Here is an 11,709-nt window from a genome sequence, read left to right on the forward strand (position 1 = left end):
AATTGCGCGCCCTGTTTTCGCTACACACAAGGCTGTTTACAATTAAAAATAAATCTGATTTAAATCCACTGCAGAAAATGATCAAAAGATTTCAATAATGCTAATCAATTATGATTAATACACCCAAGGAACTTGTATTTTATAAACTACTGAATATGTGCTAATATAGAGTTGTCGTCCCTCTGAAGGCCATAAAGCCTGGCCTCCACCCGCCAGTATTAAACCCCGCTAACGGAACACACCCCTAGCCTATGTCACGTGAGTCAAGCGATCAGTCTACGCCGGTGAGTGCCTTCACAGATTACGTCCATATGCCAACACCACCAAACAGTTCTTATGCATCATTAATTGCTGTGAGTAATTAATCGATTTTTAATGAACAGAACAACCCTTAATAGTGAAAGTACATCGTAAGGGTGCAGCGGTTTTGCCCGTGGGAAACCGCAATTAATAAAACGTCCAGAACGTCCCTTTTGGCCTTCCGCCAATAATTAACCACAGTGTTTATCAAAATAATTCACCTCCCTATTTTTACTTGCAAATAGCCACTGGAGTAGTCAACAAGTGACAGACAGTCTCAAGCTTGACTTTCTATTTTCAATGATTATTAATCTCAATTTTTGTTATGTATTATTATTATAGGCCTTCTGCCAACTAATTCAGACAGATGTCTTTAAGTTACGAGGATTCTAGAAATAATAATGACTAATTATAATTATAAAATTGGATAAACAGCACATTAGAAAGTTCAGCGCGGCATGACGCTTCCTCCCCTCCCAAGCCGGCAAAAAGCGGCAGTAGAGTTTTACTAACGGGCCGGGGTGGACGTGTGATCCCGCGGGGAGACTTACATGTTTGTACTCCTGATTCTTCATACTGGTAAATATAATAATTCACTAAAACCTCTTTTTCCTCTCCCCGCGTGCCCCCGTGCCCTTTTCCGGTGCAGGGCTTAACCCGGCCACTTTAATTTTTGCTCGTCGCAGAACAACGGTTCGCGATGCAGTCACTTTATTATCTTCGTAGGCCCGCGACTCACACAGGTGAGCCTGGGCACGAAGCTATCTCCAGTTCATCACGGGAGTGGCAGTTAATCCACCCAAACTCTTCGGCGACCCACAAACCAATGTAGGGATCTTGTTTGCAAGTGCCGCAACGTAACAAGTAATTAATTATCAGTGCGAGTGTGTGTAGTGCCAATGTATTTTTGTCAAGTGTAATTGTGTAACTTGTGCCCATCCACACTATGTGAGATGCGGAATTAAAAAACCAGCACCTAAATACCGTTTTCTTTATTTCGTAAACGCCTCCTGAACAATTAGGAAACAGTCCTTTAAACTGTATAAGGCCAGTACGTATTAGAAGCAGGGATTCCCTCCCACCATCAACAGCCGTCGATCCAAGTGGAACACGCAGGGGCAAAAACCCACGACCACCTCGGTTAATCGTCGAATTAACCTGGCGCCCGCTGGAGATTTCCTTTAGAGCCACTGAAAACCACTAGGACCGCCCCGGGTCTCGATAACGAGACCGCGGGTGACGGCAGAGTCTACCTATAAACAGCATAGAACATCCATTTCGTAATTAAATACCAAGTTAATTTTGTACGTATCATCATTTATGTATTGTATGTACGGTTACGTAAGATTAATTTATTAATCTTAGTCTTTTTAAACCCTAATCTAACTATATGAAAGGAAAAAAAAAGTATGGATACAGTTTTAAATGATCACAATTTTAAAAACGCTCTATGTTTTTATTGTGAAAATGTTCGTGTTTTTTTTTCTCTATAGTTGGTTGTCCAACCTTGATGGTTATCTACGGAAATGCAGGTTATGTGATCAGGGTTTGGTTATGTTTGCTGTTAATTATAGATATCTCTTATTTTTTCGTTAACTAGTGCTCCTGGCCGGCTGCAGCATGTCAAGTGTATTTGGCATACACGTTGGCAACACGTCAGCGTGCCTGGCACTAGCGAAAGACGGGAAAATAGAAGTAATTGCCAACGATTCCGGCGACAGGGTGACGCCGGCCGTTGTGACGTTCAGCGATAGCGAGACTGTGGTCGGCTCGGCGGCCAAGTCGGCCCTCGCGCGGAACCTGACGAGCTCCGTGGTGCACAACAAGCAGCTGCTGGACGCCTCGCTGTCGGACGAACAGTTGGAGGAGATCGCGGCAAGGCACGCGTGTGCCATGGTCAAGGTCGAGGAGTCGTGCGTCAAGTACGAGATCAAGAAGGCAGACGGCAAGTTGTGCGTGTACTCGCCGGAGGACGTGGCCACGCACATCTTCAGGAAGCTGTTCGCGATAGCGAGCAGCACGGCGCGGCCGGAGGCGGACCTGCGCGCGGTGTTGTGCGTGCCGCTGCAGTTCCCGCAGGCGAGCCGGCAGGCTGTGATGCGCGCGGCCGAAGAGGCGGGCTTCGACGTGCTGCAGGTGGTGAGCGAGCCGTCCGCCGCGGCGCTGGCGTACGGCGTGGGGCTGCAGGACGCCGAGGAGGAGAGCCACTGCCTGGTGTACCGCGCGGGCGGTACCTCGCTGGACGCCACGCTGCTGCAGGTCAACTCGGGCATGTATACGGTGCTGGCAACCGTGCGTGAGCCACACCTGGGAGGGGATCGCTTCACCAAGGTGTTGGTGAACTTCCTGGCTGCCGAGTTCGCGCACCGTTGGAAGCTAGACCCACAAGACAGCCGCCGCTCCATGACCAAGCTGACGGCCGCCGCAGAGACGTGCAAACATGTGCTGTCCACCGTGAGCACGGCGCACTGCTTCGTCGAGTCACTGTGCGAGGGTGTCGACTTCAGCCACAACATCACGCGAGCACGCTTCGAGAACCTCATCGCTGCCGCCCTACCAGAGTACGTGGAGCCAGTGCGACGCGTACTGGTCACGGCGGGCGTAGACGCCTCATCCGTGGGCAAGCTAGTGCTGTGCGGGGGCTCTGTTAAGATTCCCAAGCTGCAGCAGGTGTTGGGTGATCTGTTCCCGGGAGCCACCAAACTGTGCGGTCTGCCACCGGACGAGGTAGTGGCCACGGGAGCGGCTAAGCACGGCTCGTACATGTCGTGCTCCTTCGATCCAGACTGCGAGCACCTCTCCATGGAGATACCGGCCGTGTCGCGGCCGCTGTACGCGAGGGTGGCCGGCCAGGAGGAGCTTAGGTGCGTGATCCCAGCACTGACCCCGGTGCCCGTCAGGAGGATCCACACCCACGAGGTGCAGCCAGCAGGGTCCGAGATAACCGTGGAGCTGCACGAGAAGGAGTCCAAGGAATCAGAGGCCAGTCGTTTCCTCACGAAGGCGACACTGGCCAGCGTAAAAGATGCGACCCAAGTCGTTGTGGAAGTGAGCATCAACAGCATGGGTGGACTGCACTTGGTGCTGACAGAGCCCAAGTCTCAGGTGAAGGCTAGTGTGAAACTAGAAGCTCCAGGGGCATAGCAAGACATCCATGCTGTTAGAATCATTAATTATATTCATTTGTTTGGATGATTTTAAAGAGTTTGTGTACTGATTGACTAATTTGTTCTCGACAAGCTACAATAAATATTTTTAAACTATTTGTTATGATTTTTCAATTTCTCACAATTTTGGTATATTTATAGATTTGGTGCCTATCTGCAAAATTTAAAATTCCTGTAACTGTATTTTGGAATACTACTTGACCTGGATAACACTGCTAACCTAACCAACTGTTTTAAACCTTAAACTACTTAATTTATCACAATAAAATTTTACAGAATGAGCAATGTGTGAAAGAGAGCACGAAACAGTGTCTTGTAATAATTTCCCTGAAGTATCTACTTGTTCTTGGAACTGACATCACTCCGGCTGTCGGAATTGAAAGTGAAGTATGCAGGTACAGGAGGAATCCTGGAGGGGCAAAGGGGTAGCTGCTCTCCTTTCTGAAATGGACAAAAAAAGTAATAGGAATAAGGTGCTGTAGGTAGAGAAAATTTGTAACTAGTCCTAATGAAATAGGTTGAATTACTAAAAATGCTCTTCCTGTTCATTACAATAAATTCCTTCTGTTTTGAGCTGGTATGCTTGAATTTTAGACAAATTTGTGTGCTTTTCATGTCTTCGCCAATAGATTTTGCAGTTTAAAAGAGTGACTTGCAGGTTAGCCTATTTTTTGCAACAGAATACTTAAGTCACAAGGTAAAATCACCACTTTCATTTTGATAAATTTCAGGTACCTAATAAATATAAGTGAACAGTAAAAAAATAACTGGTAAGGGTTCCAATAATTTGGAGGTTTTAGTTTCATGTAGATGCTTGCAATTGTGGCCCTAGACTTTGCGGGTCCTGATATTCTGGAAAAAAAAAATTACTAGGGTGTCAGGTGTATAGAATCTCTCTCAGATAAAAAAAAAAAAAATCTTAAAAAGATATTTCTTAAGCCAAGCTGGAACTTAAATTTTGACTATTGTATTGTTAATATTATTAAGAAATATTAATATTCTTATTCAAATTTGAATATTTATGTTTATGTTATTTAATGAATTAATTCATATACCTATCCTCACTTCACTATGGATGTCTTTCACAGTGCTCACTATACAGACTGATTTTATATTAATTAAACATTGCAAAGAAAATATTAAAATGTGAATGAATTTATTCTTAACTAATTTGAAACTGAAATTTTAACTGCCTCACACTACATTAAAAGAATAGATAAGACACAGACTTGTATTAGCTGCAAATAAAATTTCACAATTGTAACAAATATGGGGACAAAAATTTGTGCTATGCAATCCTAAATAACTCTACTGCAGATAACAATTTAAAATGAAATGAAGCATGTTATACTTTTGGAGGAAAAATTTCTTTATACAATTTATGTAGCAACAATTTATAATCAGGTAACGTTTACTATTTACACTAAAAAAAATTACTTTGGTAACTTAGTAAATCATTTTCTTTAATTCGACAAATTTTCAAATTACTTGCTAAGTTAGAAAAGTAATTTTTGTACAGTATGACTGGTAAAATTTACCTGATAAAAAGTTTTGTGCTTTGACTTAGGTACATATTATATCAGTGACTGTGGTGTGAGTATATAAGCGTTGCCTAAGTAGCATGCCTCTCAGTTGGTTATTGATTATGACGGTTTGAGGATAGTCTAGTTTGGGTCGTCTAACATTTAAGTCCGGTATTCTTGTGAACTCGATGGCATCTTTAACATCTTTAACAAGGACGTCGCTGGCTGTTGGCGAAGTCGACAGCGGCAAAGATCCTGATGGCAGCGAGGCCAACAGTTGCAGAGATTTTGGTGGAAGATCTAGCATCGTCACCGGGGACCCCGATGGAGCGATATCGACAACGCAGATCTCGATGATGACGACAAGGACAGCTCCTGATAGCATTGGAGTCAACAGCTTCGGAGATCCCGATATTGCTTGTACCTATTGCCTCATCTCTGCAAGAGACTTCGGTGCTTGGATTTCCGATAGTAGAGGAGATCTCGACATCTGCAATTACATTAGCTTTGGTGAATAAAACATTTTGTGAGCAATTTCCAGCTCCTGCATCAGCCGTCACTAGCTCAGCTTCTTCGCCATCCTGTACAGATGCTCTGTCATCAACTGTGAAATCTCCAGCTCTTGTGACAGTCCGGACCTTGATTGAGCCTCTAGAAGTGTACATTGGAAGTACCCTAATTTCTGAGCCTATGATAACCCAGAATATTCCGTCGAGTCATCTTTATAGGTACTGTGACAAAAGTTTTAAATATCAACAGAATGCAAAAAGACATGAAAACCATGGCTACCGTCATTTCCATGTGACAAATGTGGTTAACATTTCACACAGAAAAGTAATTTGACTAGACGCTGTTGAAGGAACATGTATTTGCAAGCTGTATATCAGGGAATTTATGGTAATGGCGAAGGATTTCTAAAATCTATAACTACTGCATCATCATAAAATGAGGCTTCTAAAGACATTGAAATTAGCTGTTGTTACATCATCAGCGGGGGTGACATCATCACAAACTACAGCTATAGCATTGGGATGTGATGGTTCGCTGTTGTATCAATGCCGCTACTGCGGTAAACGTTTTTAATGACGAAGTACACGAATACATGAAAATCATGGCTGTAGAAGCAATCTTATACATGTAGCATTTCTGTGCGAGAAGTGCGGTGTATAGGTTACATGGAAATTTTAATTGAAACAACATTATAAAGTTTTTAAAGAAAGGGACCTGTCATCAACAACTGCGGGCTCTGATGCATAACATTCCTGAACAGTTGTATCGGGATCTGTACGAATTAGTTGTATTTTTTTCACTATAAAAACAAAAACCAGAGATGAGAGAAAGTTACAGATGGAGCATGTCACCAATTTCTGTGGGAGGGGTCTGAGGCCCTGGGACGGAAGGGGAATGCTTTCGTCTGCCATATTGGTACGTGAAGAAAGTTGTGTTTTCCCGTAAGAGTTACATTGCGGCAAATTTTGAAGTGCTTGGATTTAATTAAGTATATTGTTCGGTTTCGAGTTTTATTAATATTTTTTCCAACATATATTTAACTTTCGATTCCACAATCGTGTGACGTTCATACTTCAGGAAGTTAGTAGATTGTGTAAAAAATTGTGTTGAGGTGACACTCGTATGGGAAATGGGAAATGGCATCCTGTGTAGCCTTTGGGTGTACTAATTGGAATGCAAGGAAAGGAACAAAACAACTGGAATTTGAAAAGGATAATAAAATAACGTTTCACAAGTAAGTAGCAATAAATGGCGGGCTGGCTTATAGCCTTTTATAATGTTTATCAATGATATAGGTTATCTCCCCATAAATGGAGTAATGTGACTGTTGATAAGCAATATGGAACATTTACCACCCGAAATATTACAACAAAGAGCTGTAAAAAAACTGGGTAAATGTTCCTATTGCGTATCCAAGTATAACTGTTGGTCCTGTTTAAGTATTTTTAATGTCAGTAGTTTTATTAAAACTTTTTTTAAATTTAATTTATAATATACTATACTAACCTAACCAACCGTCCAAAATGTTTTCTTTTAATGTAGCTACACTAACCTAAACTGTTCATAATGTTTTTAAGGACGATTGGAGCGGAACATATGTAAGTAAACAAGGGCCAGTGGCGAGGCGTGAGGTTTACATGAGGGGAAGCAACAACTCTGTTCACATCAAAACTAGATGGGGGGGGGGGGGGGGTCCGGGGGCCCTCCCCCGGGAAAATATGGATTTCAAGGTACAAAATGGTGCTATTTAAGAAGTTTTCTTAACTGAACATTGTCTATTCCACAGGTAGAAAAATTAACCTTTTTTTTTTAAAATAAATTATTTTTAAAAAATAATGTTTGACTTACATTATTCTGATAGTAAAATACCTCCTCTACATTACTTATATACTAAGTGGGAGTGTAGTATCATCGATATCTGGTACAAAATATATAAACAGACAAACATGGCAAAGTAAGTACTTAAAATAAAGAGAAGAACCTCATAAAAATGTACTAGAATAGTAAAAATTAAATCTTGGTATTTTTCGTACCAACACAAAAGAAATTATCTTCATACGTGATCAGAAACTCTGTTAACTGTTACGTGTACCAAGAAACTGGCACGTCAATCATTACTGAAACGCCACGATTTTTTTTTCCTAGCCTAAATTATTCTAAGTGTGTAAGGGGAGGGTCCGGGTTAGGGGAGGACCTAAGTGTGTCTCAGGCCGAAGCCTATACACTCTGCCATGCGGGTTTTTAACCATGCAGGACAAGGGCGCGTGCATCGTGTGCTATTGGGGTTTACTGGCCAGCCATGGCTGCGATTGGCGCCATGACCGACGTCCCATTGGTCGCCTAGCTTAAAAGCTAGCTAATGTGACCCAGGTAAAACCTGCATAGACACAGGGAAAACCCTGGGCCGGGTCATGCGGGGATCAATTATTATGCATTAAGCAAGCAGGTAACTACTGGACAAGAGGGAAGAAGGGTCCAGGTAAGAAGAGTTGGAGGGGCTGAAAAATCAACCATGCTGGAGTTGGGTGCTTGGGCCTTGCGGCCCGCATTTAAATGTTGGGTACTCCTGGGTTATTATTAACCAGGGGCGCATGCGCCCCCAGGGGCGGGCGACATCACTCGTCAGCCCAGCCACAGCTGCCCAGGCAGCCACAGTTAAACCAGATGTGGGCAGACGAGCTAGTAAACCGGCTCGAACTGCGGGCGCACGGGGCGAAAGGCAGCTTAACATTGCGCCATCTTCATCTTCCTTCTTCCAGTCAACAGCCAACGACCTTTCAAGCCAGGGTGGGGGTAAGTCGTTCAGGCGAATTAAATATCTTGCGAGTCTGACCCTCTTGTCCTCCAAAATCCCGGGACGGTTGAAGGTCGCGCCGCCCAGGCTACCACTGGCTTCAACAGGGCCCCAACTTAAAGGCGCCGCCATCTCTTCCTTCAGAGTTACGATGCTGTTCAGTTCCGCTGCGCGCGCGGCAGTTCACAGCTCCGCATTTTCCAGCCCGCAGATCGTCTACACTTCGCATCTAGGGCACATCGAGCTCCCCTGCGGTGCCTTCGTCGACGGAACTGCTTCCTGCCATGCGCCGAGCTGCATTCAGGCTACCTTTCACCCCGATAGCCGTGATAACGACTCCACAGGCCGGCCATTGGTCCGCGGACTGCTATTGGTTATTCACAGTCACCCCAGCGAGATTGCAACTCTCGAGCTGGGATCCCGTATCTGCCACCCGCGGGACGCGTACGCTCACAAATCCCCCACGCACTGCCAGCCAACAGCCCGCGGGAGAGATGCGCGCGCCCCGAGAGACGACCACCGACTGAAACGCGACCTCGCCACCTGCCCTGCCGAACTCTAGCGGACATAGCCGAAGCAGTCGGCGGAAGAATTCCACCGTCTGCTTCGGCCATGTTCGCTTCAGTTCGGCAAGAAAGCGCTACCTTCGTAGCTTCTACCACGTGTTTTTACAGCCAATCCCCTCCCTGAACCTTTGTGCCATGCCACCCCCCCCTTCCGAAAGGAAACTACTGCGGCAGCCTTCCTGCTGAAAGCGGTCCTACCAGCGCTTCCAAACCTAGCAACGCTTCTAAAACAGCATGTTTTGTGAGTCAACGAGTTCTTTTCTTATAGTGCACAGCGCACAGTACTGGGTCCCAAGAAGATAGTGTAAAAAATACATACACCTAACGGCACGAGCCAAAGTAAAATACTATTCTGAATGAAATATTTATTTAAAAAATACATTGTCTGGAAACTGCCTGGGCAAGCACTGCTTGCCTTGCTTGCCCTGACGAGACGCCACTGCCAATGGCTTTATAGGCCGAAAATGATTAATGTGAGGAAGAACTATATAGAAAGGGTAATTAGGGAATTGAAGCTCAGTAAGGCAGTGGGGCCAGACGGAATGGAAAATGATGCATTAAAGTTTGGTGGGAAGGAGTAGAGGTGTATTTAGATTAGTCGCTAGTGGTAGACAGTGGAAACAACTTGCAGGCAGATTATGATAGGTTGTAGCCTTAAAACTGAGAACCAATTTTTTGTTATTTTTTAATATTTTATTTAAGTATTAACATTGGTTTCCATAAAAGTAAATGAACTTAAAGCCTACTAACTAGGATGATGAAGAAATTGAGATGGAAAACATTGAAAGACAGGAGGAGAATAGAAGACTGGTCAGGATGTATTTGGTGATGAATGGTGAGGGTGGATGGGAAATGTTGCTCTGCAAGCTAAGTACAGGATTGTTAATGGGAGAGGAACCAATAACAAAAAGATTCAGAGGGCTTGAAGGAAAATGAAGAGGAGTAGACAATCTATGCTTGTGAAGACTGTAAGTACAGGAGTGGAATGTAACACAGAAGTAATTGGTTACTGTGAGAGGGGTTGTGGTAGGTTTAGGAAGGGTATGGAAGGCTAGCATCATAGGTATGAGGAAGAATCCACTCACCAATGGGTGTTAGCCCAATTGCAAAGTTAAATTTATAATAATAATTTTTATTATTGTATAAACCATTATTGTCTCTAGAATAAGAACCATGTAGAAAGCCATGAGAGATTATTATGATTGACTGGGAAGAAATTTAGGTGCCTTAACAGTAGTAAAAGTAGGCCTAGTGCTTCAAATTTACAAGTTTACAGATATGGTTTATTAGGCCATATATGTTCCAAATAAATTAGTGATTTTTTTAACAGTGTCACATTTGTCTTTTTTTCTGTTCTAGACTATGTGTTCCTTAATTTATTTCATTACAAATAGAGTAATATGTTTCAGGTTTCCAAAAGACACATGCAAGCGCCTTCAGTGGATCAGAGCTGTGAGAAGGGAAAATTGGGAACCTTCAACCTCAAGTGTTCTTTGCTCGTTTCATTTCACTGAAGATTGCTTCGATAGGACCTCTCTTTGCTGTGTACGCGTGCAGGAAAATGCAGTTCCAACATTATTTCCTGCACACCCACCTCACTTGCAGAAGGTGGGTTCTGATTTATAGATTTGATTGTTTAAAGCGGTATTTGGTTATAAATCAGAATATCTTGGTTTCAGAAGTGTGCAGACATAATTTGAAAGTTATGTTCTATGGTGCCATATCTATCAAAGTTGTTAGATCATTGGTAGCTATGGCTAACAAATGTTTTCTGCTTAAATTTAACATTTTAAAAAAACATGATAACTCTGAGAATAACCTGTTGATTTGTTTCGAAACAATTTTTCAAAAATTATGTGGTTTTGAAGTTTACCAATTGATGTGGCCATGATCATTATTATTGACAAATAGCTTGTGAAAAGGCACATATTGTTTTTCTCAGCATTTTATTTCTTCTTTATTTTTTATTTAAAATATACACTCTCAGAAACTCATAAATAGCCCAATTGGGCTACAGATAGGTCTATATAGCATATCTAAATCTTACAAATAACACAGTACTACACAACTAGCACATTACAAACATTTCTCACAACAGGCACGCAATAAATGTGACACTTTCAGCTGGTGGTTTTCAAAAAATAAGGTCACACACTTGGAAACTCTCCTATAAGTTCTTGCTGGTACATTCAACTGCAGATTCTTATTCATGTGTCCCACTCATGATCTGCAGTTTGAAAATTTTGTAATTTTATAACTACAGTTTAATTCATTTAGGTAACTTAAAAATTTTACCATTATATTGTTTAGTATACTAATTACTGGAAAAATTAAGTATAACAGGTAAAGTGTGATAGTAATACCATCCTTTCATTAATTTAGTTTGCGGAACCTAAAAATGCAATTTTTTTCCAAATGTGCAGCAATGTCATGTCTTGCATCTTATCATGGCTTTATGTCCAGATAGGCCTTTGTTACATTCCCAGATTTTACACTTTACCTTATTTCACACATGTTTTCTCTGGTCCCATACAAATGTACAGTATAAATTTCCCTCATTTTACACTTTCCTACATTTTATACCAGTTTTTGGCAGGTTCCTTGAGTAGTTTAAGAAAGAGAAGGGGGGGGGGGGGAGTTTCACTGTATTGGAAATAACAGTTATTTCCAAATTTTCATGATTCCATGATGGCCGGTCATTGTTACACTTATCAATGGTAATAGCAATAGTTAGGTAGGCTACAACCTTAAAATTGAATGTGCCTTTTGAACATTGGTAGTAGGTAATGACAATCAGGAAATGGTTTACACTTGTAACGTCAAAATTAATTTTACCCAACTATCTCTGC

At 42.5% G+C, this 11,709-nt stretch overlaps 1 protein-coding gene across 1 annotated transcript; it reads left to right on the forward strand.

Annotated features, from left to right (window-relative positions):
• The first annotated feature begins 1,629 nt into the window (after positions 1 to 1,629).
• On the forward strand, positions 1,630 to 3,563 carry LOC134540176 (heat shock 70 kDa protein 14-like). The gene has a single exon (XM_063382739.1). It carries the CDS (start codon positions 1,921 to 1,923, stop codon positions 3,442 to 3,444), a length of 1,524 nt encoding a protein of 507 aa, XP_063238809.1. The 5' UTR covers positions 1,630 to 1,920; the 3' UTR covers positions 3,445 to 3,563.
• The last annotated feature ends 8,146 nt before the right edge of the window (positions 3,564 to 11,709 follow it).

The sequence above is a fragment of the Bacillus rossius genome, chromosome 1 (assembly GCF_032445375.1).
Source record: "Bacillus rossius redtenbacheri isolate Brsri chromosome 1, Brsri_v3, whole genome shotgun sequence".
In the NCBI taxonomy this organism is placed as follows: domain Eukaryota; kingdom Metazoa; phylum Arthropoda; class Insecta; order Phasmatodea; family Bacillidae; genus Bacillus; species Bacillus rossius.

Coding starts and splice junctions, on each gene's coding strand:
- LOC134540176 (XM_063382739.1), top strand. CDS start 1,921: ATGTCAAGTGTATTTGGCATACACGTTGGCAACACGTCAGCGTGCCTG.